The sequence below is a fragment of the Ailuropoda melanoleuca genome, chromosome 14 (assembly GCF_002007445.2).
Source record: "Ailuropoda melanoleuca isolate Jingjing chromosome 14, ASM200744v2, whole genome shotgun sequence".
In the NCBI taxonomy this organism is placed as follows: Eukaryota; Metazoa; Chordata; class Mammalia; order Carnivora; family Ursidae; genus Ailuropoda; species Ailuropoda melanoleuca.
In genome coordinates, this window is record NC_048231.1 from 47,161,611 (window position 1) to 47,183,917 (window position 22,307).

Here is a 22,307-nt window from a genome sequence, read left to right on the forward strand (position 1 = left end):
GAGTAGAGTTGAAAATAATAGGAAAGTCTGATTAAGTTGTTCCATACAATAAGGATTTTTTTTTTTAATCTTATGTAACACCAAATCCATAGTAGGGGGTTGTCATGTCATGTTAGACCTCCAGTTCGTCTGCTAGCAGCCATGCCCTCCTTAAGCCAAGTACTAGCAGTTCAAGCAGCTTTTACTCTCAGATCGTTCCATGGGCCATCCTGGCTTCATTCAGGGGTGGACGGTGTGGCCCAGGGAAGAAGAGAGTGGGTGCTGTGTGGGTCACAGCAGGCTTGTCACACACCCTGAACTCAGAGGGGTCTCATTTGGGGAGCAGACTGGGCTTGGGAATGGCAGTTCAGGTCCTTTTAAAAAAAAAAATATATATATATATATATGTCTAAATATATATATATATTTATATATGTCTATATATATATATTTAACGTTATTTGTCAGCAGACACAAAATAGCAACATGGACAAAAAAATCAAAACTCATACAGCTGCAGTGAGGAATAACCAACTGATTAATGACTTGTGCACAATTAAAGTAATATTTAAGGTTGGTGAGTACACAAGAAAACTGTCCACACCCTGAAATCTTACAGTCTTACCAAAATACCTGAGGGGCGTCTGGGTGGCTCAGTCAGCTCATTGTCTCAGGGTCCTTTGATCAAGCCCTGCATGAGACTCCTTGCTCAGCTCGAGTCTGCTTCTCCCTCTGCCTCTCCCTCCCCCTCGTGCTCCCACTGTCTCTCTCAAATAAATAAATCTTAAAAAAAACTTGAAAAAGATTTTACCAAATTTTACAATAATTCTAAAATGTAAGTGACATTTCCAATAACAAGTTGTGAAGCATAAACATTTCTAACCTATCAAAATAAAAAAAAAAATCACCCATCAATGCAAGAGGAATAACCAAATTATCTTTTTTTCTTCTCTCCAAAAAAATTGATATTATAAAGTTATTAGAATATGATGGGGTAATCAAATAGTAGGTCTCCAAAGTAGAGGGGAGAAGTAGATTCTTCAGGCAGTGCATTAATAAAAATAATATGCTAATTTTCTGGATTTTGAAAAGTATTAGGTATTTATCATTTTTAAAAATTTATAACTTGTTAACATTTCTTTTTTCATCCATCTTTCATGAGGAGCATGACAGAAAATGCCAGCAGCTTCTGTTTTTTTCATATTAAGACTAGGAAGTAAATAAGACAAAATGGTCCCAACTGTGCATTGTGGGGTGGTCAGAATGTGAGTTTAGGTTGTTATTTTTTTGTGGGTTTCTGGGGTTTTCTTAAATTGCTTTTAAAGTTTTCTTTTTATAACAAATTGCTATAAAAAGTGAGTACATTAGAGCAGGAGTCAGAGACAGATGAGGTCTCTACCAAAACTCTTGAACTTACTAATTGTGTGAATGTAGCAGAGACCCTCCTTGACATGAGCCTGAGTTTTATCTACAGAATGTGACTCATATCACCAGTCCTTGCTGTTACCTAGGATGAAAGTAAGAAGTAGAAGGCTTTATAAGTTATAAAATTATTAATAAGCATAGTATTATTTATTCCATTCACATTCATAATTTTAGAAACTTTTTGTAGGAAAGGATGAATCTAGTATATTTTTTCCCCAAACGGTAGAACTAGTGATTCACTTTATGAACTTGTATTTTCTTCAATTCTACATGGTTATTTTTTGCTCTGAATCACTCAGCTATTTATTTTCCATTTTATTGATTGTAAACACGTCTTTGGTAGAGCCAGAGTGCACTTTCAGTAATTTTGAGGTATCAGCTGTACCCAGAAACTTATAATGATAATTCTATAGCCATATGAATCTTGTACTTGTGGTCTCCTTTCAGGTCAACGGTGATATTCCCCCTCGGTTAAAAAAAAGTGCTCATGAAATCATCCTGGACTTCATCAGATCAAGACCCCCTTTGAATCCGGTATGTGATCTGAGTGTTCCCCTTGGTTGGAGGTCACGTAGCAATGGGCTCTCCTCTAGGACGTGGTCTCTGGAACTCAGCTCTCTTGGTAGTTTTCACACACATCTTTTGTTCTCAGAATGATAAAGCCTAACTGTAAGTTATATTCTTCAGTCACAGAAAAAATACTGAAAATTACTCAATACAAGGCCGTCATAGGATGTTTTAACTCAAAACAACCTGAGTTACGGTGCAGTTCAGTAGCCACGTGTCCCTAAACAAATCAATCAGCCTCTCTGAGCGTTTATTTCTTCAATCATAGAAAGAAGACAACGATAGTAATCCAAGAAGGTTGTGATGATTTCCTCAAAAATGTTACTTTTAAAAACAGTAATAGTAATAGATAAAGTATAGGTTACATTTCAGTTGATTGCCTATCATGGTAGCATATTGTGAACATAATTATAACTTCAGCAAAACTGACTCCTTACAATTGGATGAGCACATATGACCAAGTTACTGTGAAATCCAGTGATCTCCCTATTGCTTAGTCTTTTATTAGACAGTGTTGCAATCAATAAAATACAATTGCATAATACTGTACTATAGGAATGGACTTCAGTAAGAATTATTTAAGGACAACTACTGAAGTCTATAGCCATTACTTTTTTTTTCCCCAAGGTCTCAGCCAGAAAACTGAAACCCACCCCACCACGGCCACGGAGCCTCCATGAAAGAATATTAGAAGAAATCAAAGCAGAAAGAAAGCTGCGGCCTGTCTCACCGGAGGAGATGAGACGCAGCAGGTTAGGTGAGTTGGCTGCTTGCTGCACCGCTGGTCTAGCCTCAGCCATTTGAAGTAGTGTCTGTGTACAACCAGCCCGGTGAAAAGTAGTGGCATAACGGTGCAAAGTAAAAGCAGTGTTTGTTCCTCTCTCTCTCTCTCTGACATACACGGACTTACTTGAAGTTTATACTTGAAATTCACAGAATAGGAAATTCTTTCCCCATAGGATCCTGAGCTACATGGGAGCGTCATGTCTTAGTGGGAACTGCTCTGCCATTCTCTAGACTGTAGCTTTAGGAGAGTCTCTTTACCTCTCTGAGTGTTGATTTCTTCATTGGCAGAAGGGGGATAAAAATTCCTCTGCGCTTTAATTATGGCTTTTATGTAAGAATTAAATAGGATTGTGGTCAAAATACTTCATAAACCGTAATACATATACAAAGCTATTATGTTTTAGAAATATGATACATAGTTTTACTTCACATTTCTGTTGTCTTAATTATGGGTTTAAAGATACAGTGTTATGTGATGAAAGCATCGATTGTTACCTGATATCACTTAACTTATTCCCAAGCTTCCTTTATGTTTATTTGTTTTTAAATGTGTACTATAAACACACAGTGATTTTGATTTATAGCAAGACCATATTATAAAACATATGTAAACATTTTTGTCTATACAGCTCTCCACCTATTTATAAGATTAAAGATGCCCAAAGAATTCAGAGAAACTTCCTTTAGAAAAATAGATGATAGTGGCATCTGAACAGGGAGGGAACCACACTCTCCTAGTTTTCTCCTCTGATCTCTTTTCCTGCCTCTTTTAGACTCTCCTTGGTCCTTTAGATTTCTGTCCTGGGCTCACCTCTCTCTGAGCAACTACACCCTTTTCCATGGTTTTTGTTCTGGCTACAAAAGCTCCCATCTGTGCACGGATCTCTCTGAGCTCACACCCGTTCATCCAGCCGTCTGCTAGCTAGGGCCTACAGTGGGACAGGGGAACCCATCTGTTTTCTCCCAACCCATCTTCTCCTATTTCCCCGTCAGTGTGCTCAAGCAGAACTCTGCATCATCTCTGACTCCTACCTAACAGCCAAGCCCTGTTGATGTTTCTTATTCTGGATCTTGTTCGTTTCCCCCTTTTTAGCCCAACACCATCCTAACCCAGCCTGTCATTTTCTCTTGTCTAGTTTATCACATCAGCTTTGACTGCTGTCCCTGCTTCCAACCTCGAACTCTTCAGTCGTATCCTTTTGTTAGACTCTCAGCCCTTCTTTTACCTTGTGACCTTCTTGCCAGCAAGGCCCACATCTGTCTTGTTCATTGTCGTAGAAGTGCTCCCATAGGTGCTGAAGTAATTGAATGTACTTTCAGTTACAAAGCTACTGAGTGAATAAAGGTTGTATCAATTTATCCCTGTCTAATTTTTATGGCAGCAAGTGTTGTCTCTTAAAAATAATGTTTAAAGCATGCTAAGTGACAAATCCATATAAGCATTTGTATAATAATGAACTAAAACGTAAAAGCCATGTGCACTGGGGCGCCTGGGTGGCTCAGCCGTTAAGCGTCTGCCTTCGGCTGAGGTCATGATCCCAGGGTCCTGGGATCGAGCCACGCATCGGGCTCCCTGCTCGGCGGGAAGCCTGCTTCTCCCTCTCACACTCCCCTTGCTCGTGTTCCCTCTCTCGCTGTCTCTCTCTGTCAAATAAATAAATAAAATCTTTAAAAAAAAAAAAAAAGAAGAAGAAGAAGCAGCAGCCATATGCACCAAGAATACTTATCCTGATGTCCTCAAATGGGTCTGACGAGAGTCTGTGAATCCCCTGAAATACAAAACGTGTGCTTATTTCACAAAGTGTATGTATGTGCATTTTTCTGGAGAGAGGGTCCCTAGCTTTCCTCGGTTTCCTAAAGAGTACACAGCCTCTAAGAGTAAGAACCACTGTGGAAAAATAAGGAAGTGGTATTATGGGATGCTAGCCTAAGACTGGATTTTTTTAAATTGGTGTACCTTGAGAAGAAAAAATGGGGGTAAAAGAAAAGATTTCAACAAAACTATGAGGCAAAACAAATATTTTACCGTGAGAAAAGTAAGCTTCATGATTTACAGGAATTAGGCTGAGGGACCGTTAGCGTCAGTTGAAGTACCTATAGAAAAGAGAAAGGAACAAGATGTTCTTGTACAATGTGGATGATATTTGACATATAGTTCCTCCACTTTTCTGATAGTTTTTGAACCTTTACTTTCTATTAAACAACCATGTCATCTCCTGGGGTGCAGAGATGAACAAGGCATAACGCCTGTCCGCAAATGCTTACAGAAGAAGGACTCCAGAGTGTCATGTATGTTCATGCTGCAAGACCATTAACAGCAGCCAATCAGAAGGCGTTAGTGAGGCCATCTAGCAGTCCCTGTAAGTGTCAAGGGGACACCCTCACTGCTTGAAAGGGTCGCTGCAGGCCTTTGTCACATACATATTCTTCTATTTCATTTTAAACAAATTCGATGCTAAATAACAGGAAACCTACTTCAGAATAATTAAATATCAGGGGTGCCTGTGTGGCTCAGTTGGTTAAGTGACCGACTCTTGGTCCTGATCTCATGGCTCCTAGGATGGAGCCCCGTGTCAGGCTCAGGGCCCAGCACGGGAATCTGCTTGGATATTCTCTCCCTCTGCTCCCTCCCCCACTCGTACTGGCTCTCTCTCTCTCTCACACATGCTCAAATAAATAAAACCTTAAAAAATAATTAAATATCAATTTTACGTTGCGAGCACATCTTATTATTTTATTTTTTATTTTAACCTTATGAATGGTGTTTCACAACAACCAGAATTGAGCTGTTATAGAAAGTGATTGTTCATTCTGTGAGTCTTACTTCTAGAATTCTGCATTCAAACTGATCTTGAATCTTACTGGAAAGTAAGGGATTTGGGTTCATTTCTGCAGATCTACGTTGGTTCTTACCATAAATTTTTCTTTGGGGAGTTTGATTAGGATGAGGTTGGCAGACTGAACTTGAGAAGTTTTCTACATATTTTTATAACCTTTCCCTTCCATGAAATTGTGAGCAGAATCCCACTATAGAAATTGGGGAAATGCATAAATGTTTAAAGAAGAAATGTTCCCCATTGTTTCAACACCCAGAAGCATCCACTGTGAATCTACTGTGCAGTATGAGATGGAGACAAGAACTGTACGCACAGTATTCTGTTCTCTTCACTTAACATTGTGTGTGATGTGAACATCTTCCCATGTCATTAAAGAGCACTCGTAAGGCCCTCGTATCCTGATATATGGCTAAAGTGTGTTTTATTTCCCTATTGTTTGACAGACTCTCCATTTCTTTTTCCTGTTAATTCTGAAAGTACTGTTCTTGTGCATCAGTCTTTGTTCATGTCTAATCGTTTTCTTTTTCCTAACATATACTGAATTGGGACTTTGGGTTTTAAATATAAAGTGTAGGGGCGCCTGGGTGGCACAGCGGTTAAGCATCTGCCTTCGGCTCAGGGCGTGATCCTGGCATTATGGGATCGAGCCCCACATCAGGCTCCTCTGCTATGAGCCTGCTTCTTCCTCTCCCACTCCCCCTGCTTGTGTTCCCTCTCTCGCTGGCCTTCTCTCTCTCTGTTGAATAAATAAATAAAATCTTTAAAATATATATATATAAATTGTACCTTTAAAAAGCATCTTTTCTGTTAACTTCTTAATTGCTATTATGCTTGATTTCTCTCCTCTTTGTGATACATAGAGCTTGGAAAAGATCCAAACCTCATCTTCCAAGAAATAACTGCATCCCTTTCTTATGTAGTAGTCATTTGTATTTCAAAAGATAGATTTGTGTATCAGAGAAGAATAGAATGAGAGGATACTAGAGAAGGGTGGCAAGTACTTTGAGAATATGTTGTCTTTTATTTGCTATGTATAATTAGAAAAATCTAAAGTCGATAATATTTGAATTCAGAAATGCAGGGGTTTTTTAATGATGCACAGATATTTATTTGAAAACCTCACACTAATGTGTATATAAATACTATGATTAGATCAATCAGATTATGGACAGCAGAAACTGGATATTTACTTCTACAAGGGTTAATTGTAATATTCCTTCCTAGAAGTCTTAAAAAATAATTATAAACAATTATAATTAATGTTTGGATTTTTCTTTAGAAAAACATTAAAAATTAAATTTATAGCACTTTTGTAAAGTTAGCATTTTGAGGTAGAACATTTATTTCTTTTCTTCAATGAATATTTAGCTAAATTATGAAATCCTTTTCTGTTTGAAATATCTAATTTCTGCATCCAGAATATCTTGATTATTGAACTTCAAGTTTTTTGTATGATTTTTTTATTAACATATAGTGTATTATTAGTTTCGGATGTAGAGTTCAGTGATTCATCAGTCTTATATAATACCCAGCGCTCATTACATTACATGCCCTCCTTAATGTTCGTTACCCAGTTACCCTATTCCTCCACCACCCCCCTCCAGCAGCCCTGTTTGTTTCCTATGATTAAGAGTCTCTTATGGTTTGGCTCCCTCTCTGATTTCATCTTGTTTTATTTTTCCCTCCCTTCCCCTATGCTACTCTGTTTTGTTTCTTAAATTCCACGTATGAGTGAAATCATATGATAATTGTCTTTCTCTGATTGGCTTATTTCGCTCAGCATAATACCCTCTAGTTCCATCCACGTCATTGTAAATGGCAAGATTTCATTTTTTTTGATGGCGGAGTAGTATTCCATTGTGTATACATACCACATCTTCTTTACCCATTCATCTGTCAGTGGACATCTGGGCTCTTTCCATAGCTTGGCTATTGTGGATTTTGCTGCTATAAACATTGGGGTGCAGGTGCCCCTTTGGATCAATACATTTGTATCTTTAGGGTAAATACCTAGTAGTGCAATTGCTGGATTGTAGGGTAGCTCTATTTTCAATTTTTTGAGGAACCTCCGTACTATTTTCCAGAGTGGCTGCACCAGCTTGCATTCCCACCAACAGTGTAGGAGGGCTCCCCTTTCTCCACATCCTTGCCATCCTCTGTCATTTCCTGACTTGTTAATTTTAGACATTCTGACTGGCATGAGGTGGTATCTCATTGTGGTCTTGATTTGTATTTCCCTGATGCCAAGTGATGTTGAGCATTTTTCAGGTGTCTATTGGCCATTTGTATGCTCTTTGGAGAAATGTCTGTTCATATCTTCTGTCCATTTCCTGGTTGGATTTTTTTTTTAAGATTTTATTTATTTGAGAGAGAGAGTGTGCATGAGCAGGGGGGAGGGACAGAGGGAAAGGGAGAAGCAGACTCCCCTGAGATCATGACCCGAGCCCTAGGCAGGCGCTTAACGGACTGAGCCACCCAGGCACCCTGCCTAATTGGATTATTTGTTCTTTGGGTGCTGAGTTTGATAAGTTCTTTATAGATGTTGGATCCTGGCCCTTTATCTGATAAGACATTTGCAGGTATCTTCTCCCATTCTGTTGGTTGTCTTTTGGTTTTGTCACTATTTCCTTTGCCATGCAAAAGCTTTTTATCTTGATGAAGTCCCAGTAATTCATTTTTGCCTTTGTTTCCCTTGCCTTTGGAGACATGTCTGGCAAGAAGTTGCTGTGAACAAAGTCACAGAGATTGCTCCCTGTGTTCTTCTCTAGGATTTTGATGGTTTCCTGTCTCACATTTAACTCTTCATCCATTTTGAGTCTGTTTTTCTGTATGGTGTAAGGAAATGGTCCAGTTTTATTCTTCTGCATGTGGCTGTCCAGTTATCCCAACACCATTTGTTGAAGACACTGTCTTTTTTCCATTGGATATTCTTTCCTGCTTTGTCGAAGATTAGTTGACCATAGAGTTGAGGGTCCATTTCTGAGTTCCCTATTCTGTTCCATTGATCTTTGTGTCTGTTTTTGTGCCAGTACCATACTGTCTTCATGATTACAGTTTTGTAATAGAGCTTGAAGTCCGGGATTGTGATGCCACCAGCTTTGGTTTTATTTTTCAACATTCCCTTGGCTATTCAGGGTCTTTTCTGGCTCCATACAGATTTTAGGATTATTTGTTTCAGCTCTGTGAAAAAATGTTGATAGGGATTGCATCGAATGTATAGATTGCTATAGGTAGAATAGACATTTTAACAACATTTGTTCTTCTAATCCATGATCATGGAACGTTTTTCCATTTCTTTTTGTCTTCCTCAATTTCTTTCATTAAGTGGTCTATAGTTTTTTGAGTACAAATCCTTTGCCTCTTTGGTTAGGTTTATTCCTAGGTATCTTATATGTTTTGGTGCAATTGTAAATAGGATCCTTAATTTTTCTTTCTTCTGTCTTATTGTTAATGTATAGAAATGCAGCTGATTTCTGTGCTTTGATTTTATATCCTGTAACTTTGCTGAATTCCTGTATGAGTTCTAGCAATTTTGGGGTGGGAGTCTTTTGGGTTTTCCACATAGAGTATCACGTCATCTGTGAAGAATGAGAGTTTGACTTCTTCTTGCCAATTCAGATGCCTTTTACAGAAATGCAGGCTTTTTTAAATAGGTGGGTTTTTTATTCAAGTAGAGTTAATAAACAGTTAACATAAAGTTAATACAGTTAATTTCAGGTGTACAATATAATGATTCAGCAATTTTATACATTTCTCAGTGCTCATTAGGATAAATGTACTCTTAGTCTCCTTCACCTGTTTTACCCACCCACCCCCACCTGCCCTCTGGTAACCACCAGGTCTTTTTTCCTTTGTCTCTTTTTCCTTTGTTTGTTTAGTTTCTTAAATTCCGAATATGAGTGAAATCACATGGTATTTGTCTTTCTCTAACCAACATATTGCACTTAGCATCATACCCTGTAGGTCCATCCATGTTGTTGCATATGGCAAGATTTCGTTCTTTTTTATGGCTGAACAATATTCCATTGTATGGATGTGTGTGTATATATAAACACACACACACACATACACACACACATATAACATCTTCTTTACATCTTCTTTATCCATTCCACATCTTCTTTGATGTCCAGTTGATGGACACTTGAGCTGCTTCCATTTCTTGGCAATTGTAAATAATGCTGCAGTAAACATAGACGTGCATATATCTTTTTGAATTACTGTTTTCATTTTCTTTGGATAAATACCCAGTAGTAGAATTACTGGATCATATGGTAATTCTGTTTTTAATTTTTTGAAGAACCTCCATACAGTTTTCTACAGTAGCTGCACCAGTTAACATTCCCACCACCAGTGCTCAAGGGCTCCTTTTTCTCCACATCCTTGCCAACATTTGTTGTTTCTTATATTTTTGTTTTTAGCCATTCTAACAGGTGGATTGTGATATCTTATTGTGGGTTTGATTTGTATTTCCCTGACGATAAGTGATGGTGAGCATCTTTTCATGTGTCTGTTGGTCATCTGGATGTCTTCTCTGGAGAAATGTCTATTCATGTCCTCTGCCCATTTTTAATTATATTATTTGGGGGTTTTGGTGTTGAGTTACATAAGTTTTTATATATTTTAGATATTAACCCCTTAGTTATATCATTTGCAGGTATCTTCTCCCATTCAGTAGGTTGCCTTTTAGTTTTGTTGATGGTTTCCTTCATTGTGCAAAAGTTTTTTATTCTGGTGTAGTCCCATTAGATTGTTTTTGCTTTTGTTTCCCTTGCCTGAGGAGACATATCTAGGAAAGTGTTTCTACAAGAAATGTAGGGTTTTTTGAATGGTGAGTGGAGGATTATTCTCATCAGTATAAAATTCTAATTACTTTTCTGTGAGATAACTAAAACACAGTAAAATTCTTATTTAAAAGTTACATCCTAATTTATTTACTAGAATGAAATACTTAAAATATTATTTCCTGGTCATCAATAATAAATGCGATTGTCAACATTGTTGCTTTATTTGCCCCATTTAAGATACACATCTCCTTTGTTGACATAAGTGCTTTTGAAAACATCTGCATATGATTCCAGCATCTTGCCTAGTTGCATTTGGGATCTAACTCAATGTTTTACCTTCACATCATTTTTTTTTTAATACTGTGTTGAGATTTTGGATTGTAAGTATAAATTATTCCTTTAAAAACATCTGCCAAAAAACATATTGAGAGATACTTACATTCTATTAAATTTAGGTGTTAGAACTCTATAGGCAGTCTACCTGGAAGACATGAACGGGGGAGACATTCTGCCCATTATGCCTATGCCTCCATCCCCACTATAGATCTAAGGTTCTGTCATCTTCTGACGGTAGAGGTACCTGTCCTTCCTCAGCCTAGGTCATAAAATAGATAGTACTGGTAAGAGTTTGGGGCTGCAGTGAAAATAGTTAATTCTCACTGTTGTGAATACCCAAATTAATCAAATCTTTGCAGTAAGCTTTTTTAAAAAATAGCTTTATTGAGGCATAATTTATCTACCATAAAATTCACCCATATAAAGTATACAATTCAGTGGTTTTAAGCATATGTAATAAAAATTTTAAGACAAATTATTTCAATAGGAAATAAATTTATTCTTAAGAAATCATATTTATTGAGCTTTTGTGTGTGAAGCACTGTTTGCTATGTGCAAGCACCTTTTTTCGGTAGCGTCATTTAATCTTCAGCAATCTCATGAGATAAGTACCATTCTTCCCATTTTACAGTGTAAGTAACTGAAGCACAGAGAGGCAAAGTAACTTTCCCAGAATCACACTGCTAGTAAGTGGCAGAGCTGAGATTCAAACTCAGACATTCTGGCTCCTGGGGCCTCTCTTCAACTGCTAGTTTACACTGCCTACGATAGACGGTATAGTGACACATTGTGATGCTAGTTCCTGAAGGAGAATTTTTATGAAGTGTTTCACCTTGGGCAGAGATTTTGGTCAGATTTTCATCCTGAAATAATTATTTAAGAACACATTTATTTTTAAATTTAAAAAAATTTGTACCCTAAAATCATGTTATGTTTAAGCCAGAATTCTATACTATGTTCCTTTAAAGTGTTTTGTATCTTTATCATGCTTTCATTCTTAACATGTTCTTTAAAAAGTTATTTTTTTTCTTTTGTTGTTACTCCATTTCAAGTCTTAGTGATATAATTGAAACTAAAACTCATGGTTTTGTTGTATTTCAGATTTTTATTCACTGCCTTCTGCCTTTAAGTCTGAAATGTGCCATTCTAGATCTTGAATCCTCCTCCCTTTTTCATCATCCCTGTATATTCCTAAAGCTGAATTATTTTCTTTTTATTGTTTGTTTTCTTTTTTCAGCAATGCGGCCACTTAGCATGTCTTACAGTTTTGACTTGTCAGGTAAAAAAAAAAAAAAAAAGCACTTCACACCTGACGTGGTTTTGTGGTTTCTGTGAAAACATTTCATTCATCTGCTTGTCCAAACATGTCAAAGAAGAAAATTGAAAGGCTTCTTCTAAGCTGTGGTCAGTAAGATAAAACATTCTGCTTATTTGAAAACCATATCCTTAAAAAAAATTAAAACAACAGTAATAAATCTGTTGCCTATGAGGGATTATAGAAGAATCATTATGCCATCCCTGTGGTTATAGAATTTGACTGCCCATCCTCACGGTCACTGTCTCTCACCCACACTCTTCTTCTTCTTTTTTTTTTTTTTTTAAGAACTTATTTATTTATTTGAGAGAGAGACAGAGAAATCACGGTCAGGGGGAAGGGCATAGGAGAAGCAAGCTTCCCACTGAGCAGGGAGCCCAGTGCAGGACTCGATCCCAGGACCCTGGGTTCATAACCTGAGCTGAAGGCAGATGCTTAATCTACTGAGCCATCCAGGCACCCCTCACCCACACTCTTCTAAAGCAGCAATGTCGAAATCTAAAACAGAACTTTGCCTTAAGGAATAGAAAAAAATTTCGAGAAACAAAGCTTTGACACTTATTTTCTAAAGCATTCAATTATTTAAGCAATTAGACTCAAAGCTGTCAGCTACTTCAGAGGACCACCACTCCTCAGTTGACAGGCAGGAGCTGTCTTTGGTGTCCCAGTGCTCCCTCTAGGTAGAGCCTAGTCACTAATGATTCTGAGTGCTATTTGAGACTATAAAAATACAGATATGTTCTAATGGCTTTGGTTGTAAAATACAGTTGACCCTGAACAACATGGGTTTGAACTGCTCAGGTCCACTTACAGAAATAGGTTTTTTTTATTTAAGAGTTGACAGCAAAAGCTACACATTTATGTACAACTGTCCATCCCAGTCTTCTTTGGACCAAATGGAAGGCAACTAACCTCCTGCCCTCCGAGGACCCATGAAGGCCCAGGGAGGCCTGCTGAGGTTGTCAGCAGCCCCCAGGGACCCAAGACTGAACAGGGCTGCAGGTTGCCCCCTGTTGCTGACAGGATGGTCAGGGTCTACACCCAGGGCTGGTGGACAGGATGCTGAGCTAAAGCAGGTAATGTGCCCAGAGAGCAGGGTGGTGCTGCACAGGGAGCCCACACACCCATCACCCCTGCTCCCTAGTCCTCCCTGCACAGGGCTTAGGGGCTGTGCAGGCTGCTGCAGGCCTGGGGCCACCCCGTACCAAGCATGGACTCCTTCCCTCCCACTCATGTGTGGCCGCACTTGCAGACAGATGGGGCAGCTCTACTGTATCCCCAGGCCATTGTGGCTGCAGGCTGCAAAATATCACCATCATGGTACCAGGCCCACTGCTGCCTCCAGCCTGGCCTGACCTGCCTGTGTACATATTTCTTTCGGTAAATGTGCATATAGGACTATGAATGTATTTTCTCTTCCTTATGATTTTCTTAATATTTTCTTTTCTCTAAAATTTTTTTCTTTTCTCTAGCTTTATTCTAAGAATACAGTGTGTGTGTGTATATATATATATATATATATATGTATGTATGTATACACACACACACATATATGTGATACATATAACATATAAAATATGTGTCAATTGACTGTTTATATTATCAGTAAAGTTTCCAGTCAACAGTAGGCTTAATTAGTAGTTAAGTTTTTGAGAGTCAAAAGTTATTTGCAGATTTTTGACTGGGGTGGAAGTCTGTACCCCTAACCCCTGCCTGGCTTTGTTCAAGGATCAACTGTATAATTAATGTGTTCTGTGTTTGTAGTACAAGTTTAGATCCCTGCTGTTAAATAGACAGGGATTAATAGTGAAACAGATAACCATTAATGACTAAATTTGATCTCTAATATCAGCCCCTTTTTAAATTGAGTTTTTATACATGAATTTTCAAAGCCAACTTAATCCAAATAAAATATTTTGCAAGTTAGAATTTTTCATTTTGGAAGCTGTTTTTTTGTTTGTTTTTTAAAGATTTTATTTATCTATTTGAGAGAGAGTGCGCACAAGCACGAGCAGAGAGAGTGGCAGAGGGAGAGGGAGAAGCAGGCTCCCGGCTCACGGGAGCCCTACGCGGGGCTCTATATGGGGCTCCATCCCAGGACCCTGGGATCATAACCTGAGCCTAAGGCACTTGCTTACTGACTGAGCCACCCAGGCTCCCCTGGAAGCTGTCGTTTTGAATGTAAAATGAGATAAGATGCTGGCACTAATATTTTCTTCCAGAGTTTTCTTTCATATGCTCTCTAATTGTTGGCATAGCTTATATACAAATTCATATTTAAAGAGCCAAAGAGTTCTTGTATCCTATTCTGTTTATGAATATTTACTGAGCACCTTCCAATTGCTAAATTAGTTCCCAACTGTTTTTAAATTTCTGTTTATATTTGTAGGTCTCGGGCATCACTGTCATTTGTGCTTTTAAAAAACTTGGATAATAGGGGTGCCTTGGTGGCACAGCGGTTAAGCGTCTGCCCTTGGCTCAGGGCGTGATCCCGGCGTTACGGGATCGAGCCCCACATCAGGCTTCTCCGCTATGAGCCTGCTTCTTCCTCTCCCACTCCCCCTGCTTGTATTCCCTTTCTCGCTGGCTGTCTCTATCTCTGTCGAATAAATAAAATCTTAAAAAAAAATAAGTAAATAAAAAATAAAAAACTTGGATAAATATTTTACAATCTTCACTTACTACTTTTGACTGACCACCGAAGAGCTTTTTCTATTTTCTTTATTCATTTGAAAATTTTTATTTTATCAACCATTTGGAGAGTAAATGTTGTAAAAAAAAAAAAAAGAAAAGAAAAGAAAAAGAAAAACCTTATAAAAATAGTCTGGGAAATAAACTCAGAAATGTTTTGGTACATACTTGTTACTGATAATCTCCAAAACTTGGCAGTATATATTCTAGAGACTGTGTTTCTTTTTCTGGAGATGTTTCCATCAGCTGGACTACAAGGGAGTGGCTGGCTGTCTGAACACATTGACTATTGGCTCACATAAATGAAGCACGGGTAGCTGATCTGGACAGTTTGCATGCCCACACACACATTATATATAAGTATATTTCGTGTTCTTATAGGTTATATGGTGGCTTCTGATTTGGGAAGGAAGCTCATAACCTCCATGATGTAAAAGAGTAGCAAAAAAATGTATTTGCTTTCAGCTGCTTATCATTTGCTATTTTAAGTGCACTTCATGATTTCCTCATGCTTCATTCTCAATTTCTTGTGCTAGCTACTTTTATGTTTTCATTGTTGCATTTTGACCAATCAATTAAAATATCCCAAATAATAAACGGAAAAAAATTGATCCATTCTTTTAACCTAATTGCAAAGATTGGAATACAGTTCTTCTCTAAGTTGGGAAATTAACACACTAAGGAGTAAATATTTAAATATGTAGTATAGATAATGCCTCTGAACTTAAGTATAGAATAAGACATAATGAAGTATATTCTGCTGCTTAGGTATGTCTTAGAAATATTAATGCTTAGTGGAAAATCTTAATCCATTCAACGTTAATTAAGGTAAGTGTAATTTATTTTTGCAATGCAAATAATAAATATGTAATCTGTATCACAGTCATATTTCCTGCAACCAAATAAGGCAGCAGTTGGGTGAATCTAACATATGTAAAGTTATTACATAAAGTATTCAATATCACCGTTATGCATTTTAGATTCTGACTCTGAGGTATGTGACTTCTAAAGCCATATCTAGCATCTTAAATGTTTTTGCTTACTTATAAATATCACCATTTTTTTCTCAAGAAGTTCTATCTTATATAGAGGTACAACTCCTTGGTTTTCTCACTTAATACTTTGAAGTAATAATAAGGATTTCTTCATTGGAGCAGAAAGTTATTAGTAATCAAACTACTTAAAAATTTCTCTAAAAATGTGTTCCAGTGGGTCTTTTACATATATAAAGTATGAGATAAAATCATACACATAATTTAGTCTTATATGTGGAGATCATCCTGAAACCTGTTCCATAATTTTTTTTTTATCAATTCCATTTATCTCAAAGCTTTGAATTCAGTACAAGGTTATTATTTCAGTCACTGAGCTCAAATGCAGTTATCAACCTCATAGTAGTGTTCAGACAAGTAGAGAGCTATTAGGTCATTTCTCAAAACTCCTGCATTGAGAATGAAATGAACTCATGGCAGCCATGGTCACTCAACAGTATTCCCTAAACTTCAGGTCAGATTTTTGCCAGGCTTTAAGTACCACCAGTATTATTTAAATTATTTTAATATACCATCCATGATTTTTTTTTTAAATTTCTTAAGGAAAAACATCTATAAAGCCATGTATCTGATATATTTTTTTCTGAAGAATTAAAATAAATATATAACCATTAAAACTTCCAGTGTTCCTCCATGCACTACTAGTGGTCTCACCCATAGGGAAACTCTGACTTGGAGGAATGGAAATGTGAGACCCACCTCGGAAAGCTGATGGTTTCTCTTCTCACAGTACCTGCAATGTGGGCGCCTCTACTGGAATCCGGGCAGCTAAGAGGAGACAAAAGATGTGTGTGTTTTAACTTTGTGCTTTCTCTTGAGAGCCTAACTACTACAACAACATGAGCAATTCTACAGGAAGTGTATAGAATAAGATAAACTATAGAATAAGATCTTTTAAAATATGCTTCAAGACCGCATTTGAACACTACCTTTTTCCTTGAATAGGAATTAATCAGTTAGCCTAATCATTTCCTCCTTTGCTCTCTGGAAAGCTTCTCAATTCTTCTGTTAAGTGTGGCAGCCTATTGCTCTCTACACCCTCTTGGGAAAGATTTATTTAAAGATTTTAACCTTTAGGGGCACCTGGGTGGCGCAGTCCTTAAGCGTCTGCCTTCGGCTCAGGGCGTGATCCCGGTGATCCCGGCGTTATGGGATCGAGCCCCACATCAGGCTCCTCTGCTGGGAAGCCTGCTTCTTCCTCTCCCACTCCCCCTGCTTGTGTTCCCCCTCTCGCTGGCAGTCTCTCTCTCTCAAATACATAAATAAAATCTTTAAAAAAATAAAATAAATAAAGATTTTAACCTTTAAATTTTTGTAAAAACTTGCTGCTTTTGCCCTTTAGTCCCCCTCAGTGCAGCCCCTCCCCCAGTTATGTTTTTGTTATAGCTACTTAACATCTGGAAAGGGAATAAGAAAATTAAAGCATGTCTTGTCAAGTTTTCTATGAAAAATTTTATGTTAAATAAATGATTGACAGACTGATCTGTCTGTCTTCCATGTCTTCCCTTCCTCCCTCCTTTCTTGCTTACTCAGACCCTTTCTTCTCGTTCACAAGGGCATGTGCTCTGACCTTTTTGATCTCTAAAAATAGCAAAAATTGTAAATACTAAACTAGATACATGTCATTTATAATAATTTTCATGATTCTTTTAATAATGTCAAGGAAGTTTATACCAGAACACGCTTATTAACTGAATGTTTCCTAGAAATCCACCTCTTACACTTCAAGCATATAAAAATTGTATGTTGGGAGGGAAGCTGCTATATTTTACAGTAATGCAGTTACAGTGCTTTCCCTCCTAAAGGAGCTTTAATCATGTCTTATTTCACTTTCATGCTTAGTGTACCCTTTACCTTCAACCACAGGAGTTTCACAGACTATTCCACGTGCAAAGATCAGTTTCGTGTTGTTGGTCTGTAAATTAAATTATGCGGTGACTGCTTTTTTTTTTTCACTTTTATTTTTTTCACTTGTAAATGCCCTACTTTAGTAGTTATCAAACTTTGTGTTTAACACATCATTTGAAATACTGAAGAAAATTAGTTCCACTTGCATTAGAAGAGTAAGTACAGGTTACAGGGGCAAAAAGGTGGCCTTTAGAATCATATACTAACAAGGAATCAAGTATCAGCTGGGCCACACACTGGCTGTGTAACTGGCTGAGTCACCCTGAGCCTTAATTTACTTACAAATAGAGATAAAAATCAGTGTTAATAATTGCCAAGATTTATTGTGTGTTGCCTTTATTACACACAGTATTGAGTAAGTATTTTATATGCAATTGTTAACTTAATCTTCAAAAAGAGCCCATGTCTGTTGTTAGGCCCATTTTACAGATGATGAAACAAGAGGTTAGGTAACTTGCTTACCGTCAGACAACTAGCAGCAGAGCTAGACTTTGAACCCAAAAATTTGCATCTTACTGTAATGTATACTCTGTACTCTATTGTATACTCAGTACTTTACATTCTGTGCTGTGTGCTCTATACTATATAACCTGTCCTCTATACTATGTACTATATATATACTATATAACCTGTCCTCTATACTATGTACTTTACATTCTGTGCTGTGTGCTCTATACTATATAACCTGTCCTCTATACTATGTACCTCTATACAAAGTACTCTATGCTTTGTACTCTCTAGTCTATACTCTGTACTATGTGTGCTCTACTATATACTGCCTACTATATTCTCTGTACTCTGTACTGTGTATGTGGTCTGCACACTGCTCTGTATACTCTGTGCCCTGTACTCTGCATACTATATACTCTGTGCTCTGTACATTCTATATACTACATGCTGCATATACCCCGTATTCCATACTACATACTCTATACGTTCTATGATCTGTACTCTGCACTCTGTGCTCTAGTCTGTACTCCGTATTCTATACAATATATACTCTATGCTCTGTGTACTCTCTGTACTACTATATATTCCGTACTCTCCTCTGTACTGCTTACTCTAGACTATATACTGTGGTCTTTAATGTTTTCTTGTCACATGTGGCATCCACACTTGTTACTTCTATAGAGATTTTTGGTTTGGGCATAAAAGCCAAACCATATTTATTTATATTATGTTTTAAATCCAAAGAACATGTATACTTTTGTCCTATACAAGAAACTATAACTTGTACTGATTGCATTTGCCTGCCATGGTTTGGATAGATTTTTTGCATGGCTTTCATTCTTTTCTAATGGATGCTGTCCTATGATGCTTCTAAGCCTGTTCATGGGTATGTACTGAACGTCATCTTTGCCTGTATACTTCCATCCTAAGGTATTTCTAATGTTTATTTTTCCCTGTATACTTCCACACATAGCTATGCACTACGAAAAATTAAATTGAATGAATAATATGCATATTCAAAATAAAGTCTTTCACTTTACAAAAATATACTCTGTACTCTGTACTGTATACTGTATCCTTTATATTCTGTAGTCTGTACTGTGTGCTTTCATATACCTTGTGCTCTGTACTCTCTATACTCTGGGCTCTGTATTACATACTCTGTATACTCCCTGCTCTGCACCTTCTGTACTACTCTGTGCTCCGTACTCTATACTTTATACTGTATATTCCATGCTCTGTACTCAAACATTATGTACTCTGTGTTCTGTACTCTGTATACTCTATACTCTGCTGCCACATTTCTTTGATCTGTTGTATTGCCTTCCCACTCAGATTTGAGCTCTGAATAGTTAATCTAAATCAGCTTTATCCAAGGGAATGTGTCCCAGATTCTTTGTGTTCACGTTTATATAAATATAGATTATTCACTATTTTGGTTTTTAAATTAAACCATTTTCAAATCTTAAAGCCATATGCCTGCTATGGCTTTGTGTATGCCACCACTTTGATCCATCTGTCACTAGCTCTTTGGAGACTATAAAGTAAAACTAGCCTCTCTGGGTCTCTGCAAGATTAAGAAGTTATAGTCAGTTGTCTATAGGATTCCTTCCAGCTCTAAATTCTGATGTATAAATGTGAATCTGTCACTATTCATCTAAAGGTTTTCTTTAATCTGACGGTTCTTATCTAACAAAAATGTTTTATATACATAAGTGTTATTATATCAAGCCTCTGTGTTGTATTTGTGTGACATGGAAATGCCATGTTACCTGGCTTGTGGTTTGTGCTGCCAAGTGCCGGTACTTGCGAAAGTGAATTTGGTCTACGGATCACCTTTCTTAGCTTGAGAAAAGGTAAGCTTTTGCCTTTCTTTTGCCAGATGTGACTACCCCTGAACCTCCAAAGAACGTTGTGGACTCCTCGATGGTGAATGGAGGTTTAACATCACAAAAGAAAGAAAATGGGCTGAGCGCCGCACAGCAGGTGCCTGTGCCACGGAAGAAACTCCTCAAAGCTCCCACTCTGGCCGAGCTGGACAGCTCTGACTCCGAGGTGAGTCCGTGGCGGCCTGCTTCACACACCTTGACTCCATGTTCAGAATGTGAGCCCTCTCTGACCTAGTTTACTCACCATGTTGCCTCAGTTGTTGCTTAATCTCTTCCCATCTTTCAGTCAATAAAGTTGAAATCCATTTGTTTAGCAGGAAATGAAACAGTGGATTCACAGTGGATTCTGAAAAACACTGGTTTTTCAGAAAGACTAGTACAGTGCTCATAGTTTATGGAATGAGTTTTGAAATATTTGTATGGTCTTAGATTATAGTGGTATTAAAATAAGTTTAAAAAAAAGAAAGGCAAATGTATTATCTTCAGGGTATTTCCCTTTGTTTGGGGGAAGGAAAAAGAAAAGTATCTTTCCATGGATTCTTCTCTGTCTCACACACAAACCAATCCAAAGTGAAGCTTGTTCTTTCTGTAATAGTAATACCAATAGACAGATCTGCAAAAGAAAACTCTGCTAGGGTTCTCCAGATTTCATCTTTCCCCTGCTGCCCTTTGGAGGAAGATCTCACGTCCTCCCTGTTTTCCAGAAATAGCCAGGGTGCTAGTGCTTCCCAAATCTCTGTCAAGCCCTTTGTCTACAGCGTCAGTATTATGTATCTCCACTGTGTAAAATGAAATTACCTCCTGGCCTCTCTCTTCCCTTAGGCCCTGCCAGACAGACAATACACACAGAGCCAGCCTCCCCGCTTCTGTTTGCTGTCGTGGTTGCTGGCTCCATCCGCTCCACATTCATCCAAGTTAGAATTAAGGAATTATTCTTTAATCACCCAGACTGGTTTCTGAGACGATTCTGGCAGCCTTCAGTACCACCCTTGGAGCAAAGCAGCAGTTGAAGGAGCAGGAGTTCTGGAAGTGACCTTGTTCCAACCAGGACCTGGTTAAGAGTCACTGGTCAGGATGTAGAACTAGAAAAGGCCTAGTTTAGTGAGTGTCAGAGACACTCAGTAGCTGAATCAGACAGTACAAACAAGCAAGTTTCAGAAAGCAGGCCTGGCAATAGTGTCAGAGATCAGAGACCATCAGGATCCCCCAGCCAGGCAGAAAGTGTTTAGTCGAGGGAATGGACATGACAGGACAAGCACGCAGGAGTCTACACCCACACCCCCTCTCTGAGGAGATCTGACCTCCAAGTCCGCTGGCACCTTCTGAGTGTGATTCCTCTGGGCCAGGAACTAAGCCTAACGAAGATTAGTTTTCAAGTAGTGAGAAATTGAGTGCAGCTGCCTGTGTGGGCCTGCAGGGGCAGAGGATCACCAGCAGCTTCTGGGAGCAAATCCCAAAAGTGTCCTCACCACTTCTCCGTCTCTTACTGACCGACTTGCACTCACCTGGCTGCCCCAGGATGGGCTCTTAGTTGAGCCCATTTCACAGTGGGAGCAAGTCAGAACTGTAAAGAGGAGTGGTGTGGGGCATGTGGACATGCTCAGAATTCTGTAAAATTGGGCTTTAAAAATGTTTCTGGGTAAGGTGGGCTGAGGTATGTGGGGGAGGGGTTCTGCTGTTTAAATCAAGGTGGCACCTACCTCATAATTATTTGGGACTACTGTGTATGGCTCCTTTTTTCTTTTCCTAAGAGATAATCTTGGCTTTTATTTCCTTTTGACCTTCCGTAGGCAGAAGGAGGTCGTTCTAGTTGCTTGCTAGCTTTTCTGAGATTTGTGTGACCTCTACACCGTGTTTGGGGTTAAGGCTTTGGTTATATTGCTTGATTTAGTCTTCATGGTATATACCAAGAGTGGGGAGGTCACCATTCAGACCTTCTTTGTTTGAACTGTGTGGCTTACACAGCCTTTTTTCATCTCTTGTTCTTTGACCAGATCCTTTGTGTTGTAGCTTATGTGAAACCAGTGCTTTCAGCAGTAGGTTTTAGGTGAGGCCATTTATTGTGAATGGCTAAATTAGTTCTTAAAGTCGCTTTAAGTAAGTCAGAGAGATTTTTCACTATTTGTCTCACACAGTCGTAGGTGAATATTTTAACCTAATTTTCTTTCTTGCACATTTAAAAATATTTAGCAATTTTCTGTAGATATTATGGAAATACATTGTCTTGTGGTTCATATATACCCTCCATCACATAGTAGATAATAAATTTTTCATGAATAAATATT

At 38.1% G+C, this 22,307-nt stretch overlaps 2 protein-coding genes across 2 annotated transcripts in view; one reads left to right on the forward strand and one right to left on the reverse strand.

Moving 5' to 3' along the window:
• The window catches only part of SPIRE1 (spire type actin nucleation factor 1), a 213,812-nt gene that overhangs the window by 163,123 nt on the left and 28,382 nt on the right, over positions 1 to 22,307 (forward strand). The window contains exons 8-10 of the mRNA XM_034642187.1: positions 1,852 to 1,938; positions 2,599 to 2,728; positions 20,016 to 20,188. Of these exons, the coding sequence (XP_034498078.1) occupies positions 1,852 to 1,938; positions 2,599 to 2,728; positions 20,016 to 20,188 (390 nt within the window). The remainder of the gene's footprint in view (positions 1 to 1,851; positions 1,939 to 2,598; positions 2,729 to 20,015; positions 20,189 to 22,307) is intronic.
• The window catches only part of PRELID3A (PRELI domain containing 3A), a 67,950-nt gene continuing 62,169 nt past the window's right edge, over positions 16,527 to 22,307 (reverse strand). The window contains exon 7 of the transcript XR_004620052.1: positions 16,527 to 16,543. The gene's annotated coding sequence lies outside the window, so the exon portion shown is untranslated. The remainder of the gene's footprint in view (positions 16,544 to 22,307) is intronic.